This window comes from Podarcis melisellensis, assembly GCF_964234715.1.
Source record: "Podarcis melisellensis genome assembly, chromosome: 7".
Lineage (NCBI taxonomy): Eukaryota > Metazoa > Chordata > Lepidosauria > Squamata > Lacertidae > Podarcis > Podarcis melisellensis.
Window position 1 is genome coordinate 13,924,526 of NC_138539.1, and position 22,771 is coordinate 13,947,296.

The 22,771-nt window shown below is 44.9% G+C and overlaps 1 protein-coding gene across 2 annotated transcripts in view; it reads right to left on the minus strand.

Moving 5' to 3' along the window:
• Nucleotides 1–4,674: 4,674 nt before the first annotated feature.
• Nucleotides 4,675–22,771, minus strand: part of FER1L6 (fer-1 like family member 6) — a 117,278-nt gene continuing 99,181 nt past the window's right edge. For both annotated transcript variants that reach the window (XM_081918630.1, XM_081918629.1), the window contains exons 34-41: nucleotides 21,595–21,755; nucleotides 19,838–19,980; nucleotides 18,744–18,832; nucleotides 16,492–16,590; nucleotides 15,030–15,271; nucleotides 13,374–13,537; nucleotides 11,293–11,393; nucleotides 4,675–5,820 (exon numbers count right to left, since the gene is read on the minus strand). In XM_081918630.1, the coding sequence (XP_081774756.1) occupies nucleotides 5,634–5,820; nucleotides 11,293–11,393; nucleotides 13,374–13,537; nucleotides 15,030–15,271; nucleotides 16,492–16,590; nucleotides 18,744–18,832; nucleotides 19,838–19,980; nucleotides 21,595–21,755 (1,186 nt within the window). In that variant the 3' untranslated portion in view covers nucleotides 4,675–5,633. The remainder of the gene's footprint in view (nucleotides 5,821–11,292; nucleotides 11,394–13,373; nucleotides 13,538–15,029; nucleotides 15,272–16,491; nucleotides 16,591–18,743; nucleotides 18,833–19,837; nucleotides 19,981–21,594; nucleotides 21,756–22,771) is intronic.

Consider the following 22,771-nt stretch of genomic DNA (forward strand, 5'->3'; position numbering starts at 1 on the left):
TGTGCTCCGTAGGAAAGGAGGAGGAAGGGGGAAGAGTTGGGCAAATGGCTTGAGAAGGCTGCCTGCCCAAGGGACAGAATCCGTGACAGGGAAATATGGAGTGTGACAAATTTCGCACAGCGGGGGACAAAATTGTTCAAGGTGTTGACGGTGCTAGCAAACAGCACAATCTGCAAGAAATGAAAAGGGAGGGAGGGAGGGAGGGAGGGAGGGAGGGAGGGAGGGAGGGAGGAAGGAAGGAAGGAAGGAAGGAAGGAAGGAAGGAAGGAAGGAAGGAAGGAAGGAAGGAAGGAAGGAAAAAAAGAAAGACCAAACTGAATTTGTGGGGCAGGATTCTGCATTTTGTTTTGACTGCAAATGAGACTGTTGTTGTTGTTGTTGTTAATTTCATTTCTATACTGCTTCATATTTTTAAGCAAAATAAAAATTGAAGTGGTTTAGAACACATTGAAACGTCGAATAAAACTATTCAGAGTAAAACATTCCTGAAGAAAGTATATACTCAAAGCAACACAAGTAACAGGAAACTAAAATATTATCGTAAAGATTTCAAAATAAAACATTTTACAAAGAGGGTCGGCTACAGAATGCACATTTAACGCGAGCAAAGTTAACATAAATAAATAAAACTTTAGCATTTCAAAAGGAAACTTTGCTAAAGGAAGAGGCTAAAATATTATCATAAGCACAGGAGATATCTGGTTCTGTTGCTGCCAATCCTGCCAGTGCTGATTCATGGTGAGCAGCGGCTCCGCACAGCCAAGATAGCTGATGAAACTATATGCTCCACTTGATGATATTACTTGGCACAACTTGCCAAAGAATCAAAGCGTTCCACTCAAGACCATTTCCCTTGCTTCTTTTCATTAGACCTGACCACTGCTTTTTTTCTTTAAAAAGTGTTTAGGGGTGCTCTCATTTTGACTCAAGAAAACCACCATTTTATAGTTCAAATCGGGCAAAATAAATACAGTAAATGGACAAAAGTACAAAGATTCACAAAGTGTTTAGGGATATGCGTACCCCTGCGTACCCCCAGATCTGACTTTATGATAGTTAGCAATTTTTTTTAGTGTGATTGCAAATGGAATAAGTTGTTGCTGTGCACATCTGATTTCACTGCTAGATCATGTTTGCCCCTCCACAAGGTGAAAGAGCTGAGGCCCACATCAGCAGGCCCTGACAAGATGTCCGCTCTACGTGATTATTGATTATTGTGATTATTGGTATTGTGAAAGATTTTAGAGCCACTTCTGAAGCTTATATATTCTTGCAGGGCTGAATCAGCTTTTTGGGAAAGAGAGCACTGGTGTAATTTGTTTGGCCTATGGATCAGGCTAGGATAGGAAACGGTGGCCCAGGACCTACAACAATCTAGTTCATACAACTTTAACAAGGATTAGACAAACATATACAGGACAGTGCATGGTAGGTATGGAAGTTCCAAATCCATAGTCTCCAATTGCCCAGGAAATGCCAGGACTGTCACGAAAACCCTTAAGCAACCGCGACTTCTCATTTTTTCATGCAGAGTCCCGAATTCCTATGGGACCTTCCCTTCGGTACAGTGTTTCAGAGTGTTGCTGGAAGTTCAGAACTGTGCATCCCTTTAGCCCATTTCTTAGATCTATGCCCCCTCTCCGACCATTCAATATGGCGCCACTTCCTGCTTTTACTAAATCAAGACTTGGGTTCCTTGAATACCCCTAAGGAAGTCTTTCGCCATGTCTGAGCCCCCTCTTTTCTGCTCTGTTTTTAAAGCTCGTTTGAAAAAAATGACAATCCATGGGGAACCCAAATTTGCTCCGATTAAGCACTAAAGAGCAGGCTTTTGAGGGGGTAGTTCTGAGCTAAAATGAAAAAAACCCATGTTTGGATGAGGCGCTTTTAAGTGCGTTCCTATACCTGTAAAGACTGAGGCAAAAGGTAAGTGTGGTTTTGTTGTTGTTGTTGTTTAGTCATTTAGTCGTGTGCGACTCTTCGTGACCCCATGGGCCAGAGCACGCCAGGCACTTCTGTCTTCCACTGCCTCCCGCAGTTTGGTCAAACTCATGCTGGTAGCTTCGAGAACACTGTCCAACCATCTCGTCCTCTGTCGTCCCCTTCTCCTTGGGCCCTCCATCTTTCCCAACTTCAGGGTCTTTTCCAGGGAGTCTTCTCTTCTCATGAGGTGGCCAAAGTATTGGAGCCTCAGCTTCAGAAGTGTGGTTTAGCCCTAACTATATACAACTGATAAAAATCCACCATCACACAGTGAGGTGCTGCGGATCATTGCCTTTTAGCCCTGCCAGCAAATTTTCCCTACTGCGGGATAGTATCTCAGCAGAGGCAATGATCAATGGTGATGACTTATTCCCTGGTGTTCTATAGCAGCAATCTGAATGTAAGAATTCTCCATTTTGATGGAAACAATAACCATTTAAAAGAAATCCCCAGTGGAAATGCTCATATGAAAACAAAACAAACCATTAAGCAACGCTGTGGGAGATGAAAACACCCAATTTCAACAAAAAAACCTGAGCTGTTCTTTGCCCAAAGGATCCATTCACCTTTGTTGACCCACAAGAGATTATATTTCCTAATCCTATTATTATTATTAATCAAATTTATTAAATTTGATGCCCAGCAACCACTTCTCTCCATGCGGCTATCAGTATTGCTAGAAGTGCAAGAAGTCTAGTACATGTATCAGACTCAAGGGTGTCAGTATGAGATATCAAAGCCTTTTGCAATTTTCTATACAAAAGTATGAGAATCCAAGAGGACTCTCAGTGCAGTGGCAATTTGGGCAAAGTGGCAGCTTCTCTTCACATGGCCATCAAACCCCAAGTGGAACGGAAGCGGAGCAGTGTCTTGGGCAGCAACCAGAGAGGGCAGGCTTTTCATTTTAATTGCTTCATTGTTTAATCTTGCAGGCTGCCTGAAGGTCTGCTGGGCTCATTAAGTGTTTGCTTATGAACCGAAGCATAAACATGTTTGAGATAGAATAAATAAGAGAAAACGTGATGCTATTAAATTTCTATCCTGCATTTCCTCCCAAAGGAGCCCAGGGTGGCAAGCGCGTCAGTGGGAAATCAATACATTTATAAATAAATTAACAATGTAATTAAAAGAACCTAAAGACATGGGAAGGTTCAAGACCTGTAGATCCATTTTCCCAGAGTTTCTTCCTTCCTTCAAGATATGTGTAAAAAACAGATGATTTCAAGACATATATCAGAGACCGTTGTCTGAGTACTTGTGGCGTTGTGTTCCCCCCCTACATGATGCCGTAGAGACTTCAGTGAAGTTTGCATACCCTCGTGTTGACTGCAGTGCACCCCACAGAAAGGCCTCTCCTAAAATCCCTTCTATTGGTGAAATTAATATTGGAAGAATCATTCCATTGTTGCCAATAGGTTGTGGGGTGTGTGTGTGTTGTGCCCTCAACAGTTTCCCGACTTTGCAAATACGCCCATGGGCTGAAAAATGTTGGTGATCTCCTGTACACATGTTTGTTCAGAAACCAAAGTGCAGCTTCTGATTGGCTGCAGGAAGCTCCTGCGACCAATCAGAAGCCGCGGAAGCCCCATCGGACGTTCAGTTTCCAAAAATAGTTCGCAAACCAGAACAGTCACTTCCAGGTTTGCGGCGTTCAGGAGCCAAAACTTTTGAGAACTAATCTGTTCAAAAACCAAGGTATGACTGTATTCACATAGTGAGCTGCTGCTGCCAGCTATAAAAGGAAAGAATCACAATTATATAGACTTTTCTCATGGGCAAGAGTAAAACATCCCTCTTTGCATCTGAGTTAGCTTTGCCAGATTGAGACATTTATATCCTACCTGTAAAGGGATCCCTGACCATTAGGTCCAGTCGTGACCGACTCTGGGGTTGTGGCGCTCATCTCGCTTTACTGGCCGAGGGAGCCGGCGTACAGCTTCTGGGCCATGTGGCCAGCATGACTAAGCCGCTTCTGGCGAACCAGAGCAGCGCACCAAAACGCCATTTACCTTCCTGCCAGAGCGGTACCTATTTATCTACTTGCACTTTGACGTGCTTTCAAACTGGAGGTTAGCAGGAGCAGGGATTGAGCAATGGGAGCTCACCCCGTCGCGTGGATTCAAACCACTAACCTTCTGATCGGCAAGTCCTAAGCTCTGTGGTTTAACCCACAGCGCCACCCACGTCCCTTTTTCTAGCTTGCCAGTAAGAACCAGCTAAATAACTTTGCTTATGGAAGTTATTCTGCCTCATCCTGTCATGCACTCTGCCCATTTGCTTTACCACTTAACTGCCGCTACCTTTGCTGCGATCTTTTGCACCGAAGGCCCATGCGTTGTGCAAAAGTTTTTGCAGTGCATCTGCAGTGGATGTTCCCTGCAAGCATTTCTGAATTTTCTTCTCTCCCCATTAATTCTCCACCTGTCTTCCAGCTCCCAATAAAAACTAGCTCTGTCTGCGCTTTCATTTCCCTTCATTTGTCACTGGTGAGCATGCATTATTTTGGGTTCCTCCAGGCACAATACAGTTATTTCTCCTGAAATGATTTGAGCCGTCACTTTTTAAGGTCTGCTGGCTTCTTTTGGTTTTTGTAAAAAAAATAAAAAATCATGTTGGGAATAAAACACAACAGTAGTGGCAGCAACATTTGGGGGCAGCGGGGGCACACAAAGAGACAACACAAATACAGTGTAATTGCAAATAATCTTTTATACATTGAATGCTATTTCATATTTAATGTACACAGTAGTTAATTATTTATACCAAAGCACCCATGATGCAAAACACACTACGAGTGCAATACAAGAGTTATGTGCATGTTGCAGAGCAAGTAGATGTGCATGAATTTGCAGAAACGGAACCGTGTTTTTGGATTCCCCCCCATTAATATTACAACACGTGCAGATTTTTGCATACATAGTACAAGCGATCCAGATTTTTATAGCCCTCTTCTTGTCAACATGCAGACTGCATTCTCTGGATTGCAAGGAATAGTTACAAGCTTGAGAAAGTTATTGGTGCTTAAGTCCACCTGAAATCACAACAACATAAGCAACCATGCAAATACATAACACTCAGCAACTCAGATACAGATTTTGACATCAGAGTCACAAACATCCTGAATTTCTATGGACTCCTGGATCCTCTGGAATAAGCCAGAAAAGTGTCATCTATGTATTTGTAGCAACAAGGTATCTGACTGAAGCTTGGCATGGGCTGCCAATATCACCATCAACCTGCCAGAGCTTAGCTCAGGAGTAGCACAAAGGACCCCTGGTCTGGAACACAGCAGACCTATCAGATTTGCAGATATTTCATTGGCTTCCAGCAAAATAAACCAGTTGTCCTGGACTGTATCCAAAAACTCGGACATTCCTAATATTTACATTGAATTTTCAACCCAGAATTTCACTTCCAAATGTTACTGTCAGTGGCATAGTTCTGCACAGCTGATAAGGAAATGTCATGGAAGAAACGAGAACCGAAGAGAAAGCACAATTGACAGATCTGCCCACCCTTATTAGGACTACACTTGAATATCCTACAATACAGGGTGACGTGTTATTCTGAGCATTGTTAAAATAAGCTGAGTTTATGTATTGATTATTATTTTCTACATGGTCATGCCATAATGGAGAGAGAAAGCTCTTCTAAGAACTCCCTACAACAATCCTACGGCTGATGGCACCAGGCAGGGTGTAAATGAAAAGTACTAAGAAAACCACCAGGATAAGTAGGAATAGTGCGATGATGATGTATTTCTTGTAATTTCTCCAGATGAGATAGAAAAAGCACTTGAAAGGATTCACAAACCAGGAGAAGGACGTGTCTGGCCGGCTAAATCAGAAAAGGGGAGGAAAAAAAAAAGGAGAATATATTAATTTTGTCAGATTCATATTTATCCAAAGTAATAATAATAATAATAATAATAATAATAATAATAATAATTATTTATTATTTGTACCCCGCCCATCTGGCTGGGTCTCCCCAGCCACTCTGGGCGGCTTCCAACAAAGATGAAAGATACATTATCATTTTAATCTTGGTAAGGCATTGGAACTGAGACTGGGCAAAAACTTCATCACTATGAGAACTGCAGCAAGATACAGATTCCCCCATTTCCCGTACGTTTTTATAAAAAACCAAAACCAAACGGGCTGTTATAATGCATCTCTCTCCTAGATGCTTTTCAGAGTCGCACAAGTTTGGGCAGTCAATTAAGATAGGAAGGAAAATAAGGCTGAATGGAACAGTCAGCCTTATCTTACACAGCGGGAGAATAGCAACAACAAATCCTTTATTCTCCTTATTATTAAGAGAAAAACAACTTCCAGACTTTTAGAAGACATCTGAAGGCAGCCCTGTTTAGGGAAGCTTTTAATGTTTAATAGACTATTGTATTTTAATATTCTGTTGGAAGCCGCCCAGAGTGGCTGGGGAAACCCAGCCAGATGGGTGGGGTATAAATAATAAATTTATCATCATCATCATCATCCTAATTGTTAAGTTGTGGGTGAACATATTAGACGACACAGCGATTCTTCAAACAGCTCTTGTTTATTCACAGGCCAGAACAGAACTGAACTGAAGGGTTCAGCCAGCCTGCTTATATAGAGCTCCACTACAACGCAACTGTAACCACTTTCTGTAACTATCCAATCACTGAACGTCATTTTCAATCCCCTATTTGCATATGTGGACCTGAGTGAAAACTATCTACAGTATCCCCCTGCTGGCCCAGGGTGAGAACTTCTGTACATAACAATCATCATCTGCAGCAAAGGCTCAGGAAACATTCCAAACCCCTACATGGAAATATGCTGGGACTGAACCTGTGACCTTGTACACGCAATGCCTGCCAACTGACCATGTCTGTCATGACATCTCCCCTCATCTCACATGGTAGCTGCAACAAGTAGAGCTTGGGACCCTGGCCACATGGAGGCAATTCCCATGCCAGGACCCCCAAAAAACCTATTCAAACTGGCTGTGCAACACAGTGCAACTTCATGTTCCTCTGTGGTTGGTGCAGAAGCCATGTCACTACTGCAGGCAAGAGTGAATTGGAAAGCACAGCTCACTGGTGCCCTGGGGGCCCCTGGGGGCCCAAGCACCCACACTGGAGGGCCTGCAACACAACTTCCAGTGCCTCGCGATGCACCAGAAGTCATGTCCAGGGCCTGGGGGTAGTGTTCGAAGGCTCGCAAGGTCTTGGAGATGGTGCCCCAGGTGCCACTGCAGGGCAAATGACGTCATGGCCTAGGACCCTTGTACCTATGGGACCGCCTCTTCTGGTATGTCCCACGGAGGACCTTACGGTCTTCAAATAAAAACATCTTGGAGATCCTGGGCCACAGGGAGGTTAGGTTGGCCCCAACCAGAGCCAGGGCTTTTTCGGCTGTGGCCCCAATCTGGTGGAACGCTCTGTCTGGTGGAGACTAGGGCCCTGCGGGACTTAACACCTTTCTGCCAAGCCTGCAAGACAGAGCTGTTCCACCAGGCCTTTGGCCAAGGCACAGTCTGACCCCCTCCTTCAGTAATCCTCATAGAACTCTAGCCCAATGGTTGCCATTAATTTGATTCAGAATTGATTTTAGAATGAACTGATTTTAGAATGTATTTCAATTAATTGATTGTGATTTTATGTAAACTGTGCTACTTCTACTGTTGTTAGCCGCTCTGAGCCCGGCTTCGGCTGGGGAGGGCGGGATATAAATAAAAAAATTATTATTATTATTATTATTATTATTATTATTATTATTATTATTATTTATTAATATGGCATCCAGGTGCAATGTCACATCATGATGTCATGGTGCACGCTGCTGGGCACCCATAAAATGGAACAGCTACTTAGATCCTTCTGGGTAGCCCCATCTCAGCCACAGATGTTAGGAAGGCAACTGCCTGTCCCTGTTTCTTCCCTGCACCTGGTATGCAGAAGCCTATAGCAGGCTCTACTAGCAAAATCAGGCATGAGAAACCTGGTGCCTTCTCTATATGGTAGGATTCCAGTTTCCATCAGTCCCAGCCAGCATGGCCAAAGGTCAAGGATTATGGGAGCTGTTATGTACTGAAGTTCTCATCCTGGGCCAGCAGGGGGATACTGTAGATAGTTATGCAAATAAGGGATCGAAAGTGACGTTCAGTGATTGGATAGTTTTAGAAAGTGGTTACAGTAACGTTGTACTGGAGCTCTACATAAGCAGGCTGACTGAACCCTTCAGTTCAGTTCTGTCCTGGCCTGTGAATAAGCAAGAGCTGTTTGAAGAATCACTGGGTCGTCTGATATATCCACCACAACTTAACAGGAGCTGCAGTCTAACAAAATCTGGCGTGCCCCAAATTCCCCCACCAAAATGCACACTCCAGTAACTTTCCATACTGCTGTGTTTATTTTTGGTCTCAGAATCTGCCTGGGGTTGCGAGTAGGGGAGCTATAAAACAGCTGGGAATAGTGATACCTGCAGGGAAGAATCAGTAAACATGGGCCAAGCCATCCCACAAACACCTGCCAAATCTTCCTTGCTTATTCCCCTCCATACCGAACTTTAGGTTCGTCCCATTTGCCTTGTACCATGTAATTTCTTCCCAAGTCAGCAGGATGGGGGATCAGCTACACAGCACCCTTGGAGAGCCTCAGCTATTCCAATCTCCCTTCCAGGCTTTTGCAGAGGCCACAAGAAGAGCGCAAAAATTAAAATACCATGTCATGGCGATTAATGGCGTCGTCCACCCCTTTAAGCTGGTCCAGCATTGTGCATCTTATAATTAAATAACAGAGAACGCCACTGTGTCGAGGTCACGAAGCACAACCTCCGCTTTCTGCATAGCCTCGGGGTGGGGAAACAGTCGTAAAATGAGATTATTGGAAGTTCTGACAACAGGGCTGCTATTAAAGAATGCTGTATTGGTGAGGACACAATATTAATTTGGATAACCAGCAGTGTGCTGAAGCAAAGGTGAACTTTTCTGGAAGCTCTGCAAATGCCGTCTTGGTAGTCAGGATAACCCCACAATTTGGTGTCATCCTTATGTGTGGGTTTGGGGTGCTGGGTTCTGAGCCCAGAAAGGGGAACTAACTGTAAGCTTTGGCCTCCTATGCCCTCATCTGAGCAGGTGAAGCAATTTGAAGTTCTGGCCAAAGAGATGTGTGCTGCTTTGTGTATAAAGAACGCACAAGTATTTGCTTCAGGTTTCCATTTCCTTGCTTAGTATTTCCATTTCCTTGCTGTGGAGTCCATGTCGCATCTATAGAGGCAGGGAGACCAGGCAAGCTGATTTGTTGCACATCTGCACGTTTCTTTAATAAATCACTAGAACTGATCACTCCGGCGTTTTTGACATCCTTCTTTGGTGTCCCAACTAGTACTACGAACCCTTCTTTGGGCCAGCGGTTCAGAACAAGGTTTTTGGGAGGAGCTAAATCTGACCTCTGTACAGAACAAATTTATACCTCTCTACTACTTCAAGATGAAAACCCAGATGTTACATACACAATTGCTAGATTTTGCGCTGCCATGATGGATATTTTCCGAAAGATGGTTTGCACCACAAACTAGGCCTAAACTGAAGCCTTAAAATGCAAGCCCTTTGCTCCTTTACGTTCTCTCTCTTATAGTCACTTTTAGTAATATTAATAGTAATTTATTATTTGTACCCTGCCCATCTGGCTGAGTTTCCCCAGCCACTCTGGGTGGCTTCCAACAAAGATTAAAAATACATTAAAATGCCACACATTAAAAACTTCCCTGAGCCTTCAGGTAATTGTTCATCTCTTTGACATCTGAGGGGAGGGCATTCCACAGGGCAGGTGCCACTACCGAGAAGGCCCTCTGCCTGGTTCCCTGTAGCTTAGCTTCTCACAGTGAGGGAACCGTCAGAAGGCTCTCAGCGCTGGACCTCAGCATCCGGGCAGAACAATGGGGGTGGAGACGCTCCTTCAGGTATACTGGGCTGAGGCCATTTTAATCGTTTGTCCTTCTTTTTGTCTTTTTAAGTTATGTACGATATACAGTGGAACCTTGGTTTTTGAACACAATCCATTCCAGAAGACCGTTTGACTTCCGAAATGTTTGAAAACTGAGGCACAAAGGGCTGTCAGCAAAATCAACTGAGAAAACTGAAAACCATGCAGCGGAAGCCGTTCGATTTCCAAGGCGCGTTTGACAATGGAAGCATTTATTTCCGGGTTTTTGGTGTTTGGGTTTCCAAAACATTCATCAACGGAGACGTTCGAGAACCAAAGTTCCACTGTAGTCACCTTTTAATTATTAGTTTTTATCCCTTACCTGTTTTAAGTTTTATGTGTTCAGTTTATCCTTACGCCGGTCTATGACCGAAATAACGTTTGATACTGATACAGACCTCTCTGCATACTCTCTTCTGTGATTATATGTAGGAAATTGCCTTACGCCAACTCAGACTATTAGCCCATCTAGCGCAATACTGTCTACACTGACTGGTAGGAGCTCTTTTCTCAGAAAGGAATCTCTCCCAGGGATGCTTGGGATATTGGAGAATGCACCAGATGCCTTCTGCGTGCAAAATGGATGTTCTGCTACTGAGCCACGGTCCTCCCTCATCATGGAGTGAGCCAACTATCAGCAGAAGGGACAGGGCAGATGGGAATGAACCCTTGTTCCAAACCGTCAACAATATGAACAAAATGGCAACTAGGATGATCAATGGACTGGAGCAACGCCCACCATGAGGAATGGATTGGGGCTTTTAATATCAGGTTAGTAAAGAGGGGGGCATGAGAGGAAGCGTCCAAACTTATTCATGCTGCAAAGAAAGTGGAGATAGAGAGAGATGTTTCTCCCTTCTCACAATAGCTAGAACTCAGGGCCACCCATGAAGCTGAATGGTGGAAGGTTCAGGGCAGGCAAAAGGAGGTTTCTCTTTACGCAGTGCATTCTGAACCTGTGGAACTCACTGCTACAAGATATAGTGATGGCTACCAAGCTGGACAGTTTTGAAAGGAGATTGGACAAATTAGTGGAGGATGAAGCTGTCAGTGTCTACTAGGCTTTGTATGACCTTGGAGGCAGTATCATGAGTGGAAGAGTTCTGTTGCCCTCATGCCCAACTTGTGGACTTCTCAGAAACAAAAGGTTGGCCAGTGTGAGAACAGAATCCTGGGCTTTGCTCCAGCAGGCTCTTCTTACATTCTTAATAATAATAATAATAATAATAATAATAATAATAATAATAATTTATATTTCCAGACATTTCATTTTGAGCATCCAGCTCAGAGATTCCTCACAGATCTCCAAACGCATGCATACACCTGGCAACCTCACTTACTTGGGCTTTTCCAAAGGTTCCGGCTCCTTCCGAGCTTTGCCTACGGGATTCTTCTCGGCTTCCTCTGCCGTGACTAAATGGAACTCGGCTTCCACTTTGCCCTAGATTGAGAAAGCCAGCCTGTTTTGATTCACAGTACGTAAATAACACATAATGGGTTCTTCATTCACTAGCGTTTGAGAGCTCTTCTTTAGAAAAAGGGTATTGTGAAGTCATAAGTTGAGAGGGCTAAAACAATTAATCACAATAACCACCAATAATTACAAGTTACTCACGAATGGCTAGCAATTAATTCTTAAACAATTAAGCATTAAATTAATTTTTAGTTGGAAGTCTGACCACGAGGCCGTTCCCTGTGTTCCTTCACTTATAACGTTTATCCTTACATTAAATTTGCATTTGTTAATGATGAGGATGGCCTTGAGGGAAAACCAAATTATTTCCCTGAAATTCAGAAAAGAGCTCAGCTTAATCCAAGCCCAATTCAGACCTTCTTGCACACTGGATTGTGACAGAGTGAACACAATATGATCCAATTTCCCCCCCAACCTCTCCACTGGGCCTCCCTCTGATTTGCTCCCTTCTTTTCAAACTCCTACCCCATTTATTATGGCAGGGGGGTCGAGAAAGAGGGAGGTATCTCTCCTTCCTCCCCTCTCTAATGCCTGTCACGCTGCTATCGTAGCATGCAAAGCACAAAGAGCACTGGGAAATGCAATTTTCCCATGGCTACTGATGGCAGTTGTGCTGGGGAAGTAACATCTCCCAGTGCTCCCTCCTTCCATTAAAATCTGAGCCAGAAAGGAATGTTTGGGCTTCTAATGCTTGCCTTGAATATAAAGAGAGTATTATGAGCCTGTCAAATTTGTGTTTCTAAGCCAGGAGTTAAAATTTTGGAGTATATCTCAAATACAAGTTGTCTCTCAAAGTGCTGATATTATCTTGTTGCAACTGTATTAAAAGTACACGGTCAATGATTATAACTGCAGAGAAAAAGCTGGATTTTTTGTGATGCAGATGCACAGAGTCTGCATGTTCACGACCATCTTACAACCTGCACTTGCAATTTAATTAAGATAAGATGTCTTCGACACACACATCCTCTGAAATAATGATGAGGAAGTTAAATGCAATGAGACTGTACAAAATCTGTGGTGGGGGCTGGTTTGGGGGGAAGCGATTGGGGAATTGCATTTTTTAAGTATTAGAAAGATTCCTCAGGGAATAAACACATCTTTCCCCCCAACCTGAAAAGATCCTTCTGGAGTAATTATGGCTGTTTCATCTGCCATAAATCCTCTCCTGAACTTACTCAGTGCTACACAGATGAGAAAACAGTATGAAACGAAGCGCTGAAATCTGAGTAACACAGGAAGTTAGACTCTAAGAACACAAGAAGAGCGTGCTGGATCAGGCCAATGGCCCATCCAGTCCGCCATCTTGCTTTCACAGTGGCCAGCTAGTTGCACTGGGAATCTGATCAGCAGGTTCTGTTTTGCTTAGAATGGTTTCACTTGCTTTTATAACTACAGTGGTACCTCAGGTTAAGTACTTAATTTGTTCCGGAGGTCTGTTCTTAACCTGAAACTGTTCTTAACCTGAAGCACCACTTTAGCTAATGGGGTCTCCTGGTGCCGCTGCGCCGCCGGAGCACGATTTCTGTTCTCATCCTGAAGCAAAGTTCTTACCCCAAGGTCCCATTTCTGGGTTAGCAGAGTCTGTAACCTGAAGTGCCTGTAACCTGAAGCGTATGTAACCCGAGGTACCACTGTATATGATTATATTTCTATAACCTGCCCTGGAACCTTATGCTGAAGGAATATCCTTATGCTAAGGAATCTTGTAAACAATCAAGTAAATCAAATCACAAACCAGAAGGAAATCAGAAGAATATGGGGACGGGGGGAATCCAATTATGATAAAAGCCAGCATTTGGAATTATGACAGGTCAAAGTACTATGCTACTGATCCGTGCGATATTTGAGTCTTCACATCCTTCATATTTTTAAGAAGCATCTGTCAGTGATATCAGTGTGAGCTATCTAAAGGCTTTTTTAAATAGGTAATATTGGATTACTTACTGTGAGCTCCCCAGCTTTGACAAAAGGCCACCAGCCTCTGACCCTCTTCTGTTGAAATATGGAAATCTTGTTCTCCTCACTTGTTGCCACAACCATGTTTAGGTCACAGCTCTTGGCGGTTTTGGCGGCTCGAGGAAAGCCATTCAGGTTCATTTCGAGGGAGCCTGGGAGAGGACGAGAGAGGTCAAATTCTACATTATTCCAAGACCAACTGGACTTTCCAAGAACAGCTTCCAAATCTGATAAATTCATGCCCCCACATGCTTAAGAAGTGAATAACCTGCCAATAAATTCCCGTAATTGTAGCTGTGGTGATTAGAGGAGGATGCAGAAAATGGAAAATAAACTCCTTATGTGTCTGTATGTATGGCATGGAAACTTCCATTAAAGCTAATACAAGAGCCTAACAGTTAATGATTAAGTGAGGCTGTATCTGGGACACAGGAAGATACAGAGTCAGTCCATTCACCCATCTAGCTCATTGTTGTCTACAATGACTGGCAGCTGTTATCCAGGGTTTCAGACAGGGGAGATTCTCAGCTCTACCTGGAGATACTTGCAGGCAAGGTAGGTGCTTTCCTAGCTAAGCTACAGCACCTCCCCAGCGCTGTAGATGCGATACTGTGGGATGTAATCCAGTGGGAGCAGTCAAATACAACATTCCTTGTTTTTCTAGAGTGGACATGCAATAGGATGTTTGGTCCAGCCAGTTGAAACTTCCTGTTCCTCCTGGGCTGGAGCATCATTCCTTGCATGTGACTTGTGGATAGGCGTGACCTTTCCAGACCTGGTAAAAGGACAAGGCATGTTGCCATTCTCTCTCTCTTTTCCATCTTCATTTTGTCCTGTGAACTGCTGGGCTGCTAGCCTGCAGTCACTAGGTAAATCTCCCTTATGGAGTAAACCTGTTTGTATATGTTTGAAACTTTAAGCCTAAAGCCTGCCTTCAGGGATCACACTGTGCTCTGCCTGATCGTGAGTAAACTTTCTTTTTGTTACTTATGAATAAGACTGTGGTGTCTTTATTCTTTTAGCAGGGATTCAAGAGGTCTCACCAGGAAAATATCAGAACACATTTCAATCTGGACAAGCCAAATTGAATTGCTTATTGTCTTAAGAAACTCACACGAGTTTGCAACTACGGTGGTACCTCGAGATGCGAACAGGATCCGTTCCAAAGCCTCGTTCGCATCCTGAACGGAACGCAAGACGCAACGGCGCGTCTGTGTGTGCGCGGGTCACATTTCGTCGCTTCTGCGCATGCACGTGATGTCATTTTGAGCATCTGCGCATGCGCGAGCGGCAAAACCCGGAAGTAACATGCTCTGTTACTTCCGGGTTGCTGCAGAGTGCAACTCAAACGTGCTCAACCTGAAGCGCATTTAACTCGAGGTATGACTGTAGTTTTCTGCTGTGTAAAGGTGAATGCACTCTGCTAAGTAAAGGAACTTGCTAGCGCAAATTAGGAAGGATATTAATAAACAATATATCCTCTCCTGCCACCCTGAACATTCCCATAGATTTGATTTCCCACTTGCGTATCCCACCACCGCCCACAAAATTCCACCCAAGCAGAGCCCATAATCTGTCGGCCTTTTGTTCAAAACTCCCACCGCTGTTCAAAATCCAGATCACGCTGCCCCGTTCATGGCTTACCAAGGAAGTCGTCGGAGGAAAGCCTTTCAAAATCCCACACCTGGAGCACCAGTTCTGCAGGGATTTTGCGTTCCGTCTTCTCCAAGGAAAATATGTTCTCCCTCTTGCTGACCACCACTTGCTTCTCAGCCGGGAGATAATGGAACGGGAACACAAAGCGCCAGTTGAAGTTCCCTTCTCCGGTCAAAGAGTTGTAATGCACGTCCGTCTCCTGCCTATCATCTTCCAGGCCTTTCACCCACCTGTTGCAGGTAAGATGGAGTGCACGAAAGAAGAATCAAGTGGAGCCAGAAGGAACGAGTCCAACCCTTTGTATCAAGACATCACATCTCATGCATAAAGCATCCTGTCCAATTTGTTTCTCTTAACTTTTCCAAGACTATTTCACCATTTAGCTAGGCATCCTGTACCACTGTTGAACTGTGATTCTTGTGATCTTTCTAACATTTGGCCCCAACAGCTCACACTTATATGGTTGCACACCATCCCAATCTAAAAGAGGTATGAGATACCAGGGCTATCTGCTGGATCCGGCCACAGGCCCATCTTAGCCCAGCATCTGCTGGGCCAGCTAGATACCTATGGGAAGGGACGACAGAGGACAAGATGGTTGGACAGTGTTCTTGAAGCTACCAGCATGAGTTTGACCAAACTGCGGGAGGCAGTGGAAGACAGAAGTGCCTGGCGTGCTCTGATCCATGGGGTCACAAAGAGCTGGACACGACTAAATGACTAAACAACAACAACAATACCTCTGACATTGGAGGGAGAACATAGACATCAGGGTTAGAAGCCACTGATAGCCTTATTTCCCATATATTTGTCAAATCCTCTTCTCAAAGACATCCTGGTTGGCAGGGCTGTCTTAAGCATATTTGGCACTGGGCTCAGATCCGCCCGGCACCCCCCCCCCGGTTGCCCAGTCCCAGGCGCGCAGGAGGGTGTAGCTGGCTGGCTGCCTCAGTGTCTCGCTGGCTTGGTCACCTCCGAACGTGCGGCGCAGAGCTGCCCGCAGCAGAATAACCCGCCGCGGTGCTCCGACTGACAGGTGGGCTCTTCCCCAGACTCAACTCTCAGGCCCCAGACTCTCGGCCTGGTGCCCCTGAGAGCCCGACGCCCGGGTGCCCCGCACCCCTAGTGTCTATGCGTAAGACAGCCCTGCTGGTTGGTTACCCATTATTGCGAGTTTTGAGTTTTCCTCGTGGAAATGTAGGACTTCATTTTCTATGCATGTCAGTCCTGTGCCTGCTTAATTCTAGTCAGGGGTTGAATTCTCAATGAGCCATTGCAGCAAAATGCCAAGGCCACAGAGCTGTCACATCCACGTGTGTGCACAGAATTTGCTAGTCACAGCTGTGACTCATGTTATTTTATTTTTTGATGGATGGCTCGGGTCATAAATTAATTCACCCTGTCAATGGATAAATGAGGAGATCCGCAGGCCGTGCCTGAGCAAACTTACCCTTTTACGTAGATGTCGCTTGATTTTTGTCCAGTGAAGATATTCTCATCCTCTAAAATGACATCTTCTGTATTCCAGATTATCACTCTCAGTTCATAACTTGGGAGAGGAAGAAGGGTGGGGAAGGAAGAAGAAGGGGAGAGAGCCAGCACAGAATGTGAAGTTAGATTAGCAAAACACCGCATAATGTAATTTGCAGTCAATCATTTTGGTCACATTTTGGGGGGACAGATTCTAATTTTAAGCTGCCTAAATATGAGAAAAAGAAAGTGGTTGGGGGGGGAATGGGGCCCTTACTCTTTTTCTTTTCTGAGGAGAACCTAAAATAGCACAAATGTCATGCTTTCATACATTCACAATGTGATTCCTAATTAACTGGGATATTCTAGGAAGGAGTGGGGAACAATTAAACCAGGAACCAGCAGCAGCAAACAGTATGGCAGCCCTAGCAAAGAGAGAAAATGAAAAGTAACAGTTATCAAAGAAGGTAACATGTTTACGGGCTTTTCCAGAAGTTAATTGCGTTCCATCTCCAAGCACAACTTTCTGCTTGATACTTAAACAGGGCAAACATTCAGCACAGTCCTTGTTATGGTTACATGATAGGACTGTACCATAGGCCACCGCTGAGAGTTTGAATTCAATGTAACATGGCTTCTTCTGACACTGTGATCTAATGTTTTGCACTGATAGGTACATTATTGGTATTTCGAACTTTCTTTCAAGGAAAAAATGCTTCATTGATAGCATTAAAAACTTCTTAGCTGCTGTGAAGGCTACTTCTTTAGCCCTTCATTAATTCTTCATGGAGAGAGGCGAAAGCTTAATAGAGTCAGCTTCAGACTGAACATAATTGATGTACTAATCGTTTCTCTGAAATTACTCCATACTAAAAAAAAAATTGCTGCCAAAAAGCCATTGTTGAAACAGTTTCATGAACCTTGAATTTTCCTTGGCTTTTCTATCTGTTTGGCGTTCAACACACGCTCTCTAGCTGAGCAGCATATTCAATGAAGCTATATGTTTTGTTATCTCAAATTATGTAGATCAAGTAACCTCAAACTATAGGGCCCAAACAGAAATCTTCACATGACTTCTGACAAATAAGGGGCAATTGGCAAATCTGCAAACTTTGTTGCAATAGACTCCAGCTTTACCATTTGGGTAATAGTGCAGTTAATGAGCAATAAATATTAAAAGAAAACAATTATGGGGGAAAAAAGTTTTTCTACGGTTTTGAAAACCTGCAGAACCTCTTTGACCAGTGAGAACAATGGGACAAACATGAGCACCTCCAGCTTTTCAGGGGGCCCAAGAAACATGCCCCCCTAAATATCTAGATGTGGGAAGCAGCTGAAGCACAGCTGCTGAAGAGTGGAAATAAGTGAGGAAAGTTAATTGAGGAACCGTTCTAGATTCCTTTGTACAACCGTTGGGAACAGTGAGACACTGTTTCTGTTGATGCTCATTCACTGTTGATGCAGAGCCTGGAATTGTCACACCTTTAACTAACAGCCCGCCCACCGCTCAATCACCTGAAGTCAAAACTATATCAGGCAATCCTTCTTTTCCCATGCAGATGATCATCTAATTATCAGAGCTTGCATAGTTCCACAAACAGTGCTATGCAGGCACTGAGAGCTCCATGCATGGCGCTTTGCAAGCCCCAACGATCAGCTGACCATGCGTGCAGGCAAAAAGAAGTGCCCTCATATCATTGAGGCATCAGGGGATTAATAGATTGCTCCACTTCCACCTGCAAAAGTTGGCTCACAGGGGTAGGGGAGATAAGGATTTGACCCACCAGCGAGACCCACTTCCCCACTCCTGCCAAATGGTCTGAGCTGGGGAGAACTGCCAAACTCCCTGCCATTTGACCCCAGAAACAAAAAAGTTTGGGTTCTCAATGGGAAGTGAAACCATTCTCAAACCATTCTGGCTGTCTTGCCTCCAGCCCAGTTTTTATAAGCTCCCACAGCTACTTCTTGTGCAGTTGCCTTTGTTAATAAATAAGTGTTTTGCAAATTTCATTTTTCCTACAAGGCTTTATATATAAAAAAGGGTTTTTAAAGATTGCTGATAAGGGATAGAAAGCAGAAGGGAGATTATTGCAAACGAAAAGGATGTTCCAGTTCCTCGAGGTTTTAAGCTGCATGACAACCAGTTTACAGATCCCGAGGAAGATGCAATAGTATTAACAAGAAGCTAGGGAATGTATATTTGCAGGCAGAGGGGAGCGTGTAATGAATTACCCTTTGGGTTTTCTGGGTGAAATGTCAACCGGCGGCCCTGGGAGAGGCATATCCTTTGGAAACATGTCCACCCACATCTGCACACGGCCCTTCAGGAAAGAAAACAAGAGAATGTAGGCGAATGAGGTGCAAATTCAGTTATAGAATAGCAAGACTTATTATTATTATTAAAATGTGTATACTACCCTTCATCTGCATAGCTAATTCCAGACAACCCTGCATATACTAATGCAGGCATAGGGAAACTCGACCCTCCAGATGTTTTGGGACTACAACTCCCATCATCCCTAGCTAACAGGACTAGTGGTCAGGTATGATGGGAATTGTAGTCTCAAAACATCTGGAGGGCCGAGTTTGCCTATGCCTGTACTAAAGCTTGAGCTACTGCTGCATAAGAACACAAGAAGAGCTCTGCTGGATCAAACCCTTCTAGTTCAGCATCCTTTTCTCACAATGGGCAACTTGATAAAAAAAGGCAAAGGTAAAGGACCCCTGGATGGTTAAGTCCAGTCAAAAGCGACCATGGGGTTGTGGCACTCATCTCACTATCAGGCCAAGGGAGCTGGCATTTGTCCACAGACAACTTTCCGGGTCATGTGGCCAGCATGGCTAAACCGCTTCTGGTGCAACGTGACACCGTGATGGAAACCAGAGCACAAGGAAACACCATTTACCTTCCTGCCGCAGCAGTACCTATTTATCTACTTGCACTGGCGTGCTTTCGAACTGCTAGGTTGGTAGGAGCTGGGACAGAGTAATGGGAGCTCACCCCGTTGCGGGGATTTGAACCGCTGACCTTTTGATCAGCAAGTCTTAGGCTCTGTGGTTTAACCCACAGCGCCATTTGCGTCCCCTAGGGCAACTTGATACCTATATGGGAAGCTCATAAGCAGGATTGGAGCACAAGTGGGAACACTTGTGACTCTTAGCAACTGGGATTCAGAGACATGCTGTTAACTCCAAATTTAGTATAATTGCCCAACCTGGATGGGCCTGTATGTGACTGAATCCTGGCTGAAGATAGCAACAGCCTGGAACCACCCAGCTTTCCATGATTTCCTTTTTTTGCCATTTATCTAGGCTAAAGCATTTACCTGTTCCATGCCGGGCTTATCTTTGTGGTATAAGGGCCGTGTCTCAATGTGTTCGGGCACCAGCTTGCATCCAACCCCAGGGATGTCGTTCCAGGAACGCAAAACCTTCAGAGCAAGGTGTTCATAGGATTCCACCGGCTCCTCTGCAAAAGACAGGAGAGCACAAAATGAGCTGTCACATCAAGCAAGGCTGGGCCTTGGCAGCAGCGGTGACAGCATCTCCTCCTCCTCCTCCTCCTCTTCCTCTCTTCAGCAGCTGCTAAGAGCTGCCCAAGGGAGGAGGCCGGCAGCAGCAGGCATGGAGAGGCAATGCTCCCTTGCAGCCACCACTGCTTGGGACATGAACTGGCTCATCCTCATCCCTGAGCTCGGCAGCGGCAGCACTGACAGAAGAAACAGGGACATTCCAGGACCCTTCCTGCCTGCAGACTGTCTTGCCAGGGTGCTGCATGCTCTAGTTATCTCCCGCTTGGACTACTGCAATGCGCTCTACATGCGGCTACCTTTGAAGGTGACCTGGAAACTGCAATTAATCCAGAATGCGGCAGCTAGACTGGTGACTGGGAGCAGCCGCCGGGACCACATAACACCGGTCCTGAGAGATTTGCACTGGCTCCCAGTACGTTTCCAAGCACAATTCAAAGTGTTGGTGCTGACCTTTAAAGCCCTAAATGGCCTCGGTCCAGTATACCTGAAGTAGCGTCTCCACCCCCATCGTTCAGCCTGGACACTGAGATCTAGCGCCAAGGGCCTTCTGGCGGTTCCCTCATTGTGAGAAGTGAGGTTACAGGGAATCAGGCAGAGGGCCTTCCACCTGCCCTGTGGAAAGCCCTCCCTTCAATTGTGAAGGAAATAAGCAGCTATCTTATCTTTAAAAGACGTCTGAAGGCAGCCCTGTTTAGGGAAGTTTTTAATATTTAATGCTGTATTGTTTTTAACACTCAATTGGGAGCCGCCCAGAGTGGCCGGGGAAACTCAGCCAGATGGGCGGGGTATAAATTTATTATTCTTATTATTCTTATCATCATCATCAAATCAGAAGCTGGGATAGCTTTTCAGGGGCGAACGAAGGCGTCGTGACACCTGGGGTATCGCTACATAGGGTGCATGTGCGGCGTCACTATGTACGACGCATGCACTGTACGTAGCGACGCTGCACATGCGCTGTACATAGCAGTTTGCCGGCGGCACCGCTCCAGCACCGTACGGACGGTGCCAGGATCCTCTGCTTGCGGCTGCGGCTGTGAACGGAGGATCCTACGTTCACAGCTGTAGCAGCAATGGAGGGATCCCATCGCCATCCGTACGGTGCCTGTGGCAAACTGCTATGTACAGCGCATGTGCGGCGTGGTTACATACAGTGCATGTATGCAACGCTGCACATGTGCTGTACATAGCGGTTTGCCACCGGCTCCGGGATCCTCTGCTTGTGGCTGAAGCCGCGAACGGAGGATCCTCCACATGCAGCTGCAGCGGCGCAATGACAGCTCATGCCACTGCATCCAGGCCAGGGCAGCAGGGCAAGCGTCCTGCAGGGTGCTTCCTTGTCACCCTTCCAGATGTGGAACCCGGGGCGCACTGCCTCCCATCCCCCCCGTTGCTACACCACTGTAGCTTTTGTAATTCCAGGAGCATCCCTGGAAAATTGGGACACTTGGAGGGTATGTTAATGCAGAGCCAGCTTTGTTAGTGCTTTACGAAAAAACATATGTGGTTCAGCAGATCAGACTGTAAAGACCACTATTCAGCACAGTTACCGTTCTCGTCTGCCTGGAAGACCGTCTGCCCTGTAAAGACCTTGTCGCCTACTTGTATCTTCCCAGGTTGCATGTAGGGCCCACTCAGCTTGTTATCTCTGCAGAGCTTGGTCAGGATCTCGGTTGGCTTGGTGGCATCTCGCCAGGCATTATACCCTTCACTGCGAATGAGAGAAGATGGTTTTGGATGGATGGAGCAGTTTCTAAAAGCCAACATTCCTTTCAGAATAGAGCTCATGAGAACATTTCCTGCCAAGGCACTATTCAATCTGGATGAGCTCTAGAGTCGTACCTGGCCATAAGAACGTCTAGTTCCCATTAGAACAGAGACAAAGAACCCTTTTCCAGGCTGTGGACTAGATTAGTCTGGTGGTCAGCTGTTTGGGGGGGAGGGATGTCTTCCCGTTGTGACAGCAGACTATAACACACGGTTAAAATATACCCAGACTCACACACAAAGGCACACACAAAGCATAGAAAGCAGTGCATATATTCAATTCTTAGAAACGCCACTCAAGTTTCACCTTTCGTTTTCTCCATTGACTTTTCTTTTTAACACAACATTTGTAATAAAAGCTGTCCAATGCCCTTTATCTGGCTTGACTGTGCGAATGGCAAAAAGAACTTTAAGGCTGCATCCAGCTAAGTTCTACTCAAAGCAGATCCATTGAATGAATGAATGAATGAATGAATGAATGAATGAATGAATGAAACATTACTTGCATCAGCCATCGGCCATAGCAACAAACGAACATTGCGATATACACAGAACAAAATAAAAAGTCGATAATTTAAAACACAGTTTAGGGTCCTGAATCAGCAGCCAAATAGTGGACCTTATTCTGATTGCCCCAGCTAAAAACCTTGAAACCATTGAAAATAATGAACACGGTTAACTTGGGTCCATTGGTTTCAGTGGGTCAGCTCTGTAATTGCAAATAATGCAAATGCGCATCTAAACTGCAAAAACTGCAACTGCATCTGAAATGTTGTATGCAATTTGAATGGGCACGTTTTTGCATGTTTGCAAGAAACACAGGTTCGTCTTTCTGCTAAGATATCCCCCACCAATCTTGATCTTCTGCAGCTTATCTTTGTGCACACTTTGTACAACACCAAAACTCTTTTCCTTTTCAACTGCTCCCTTTTGAATGGTTGATGAGCAGGAAGGGATGCA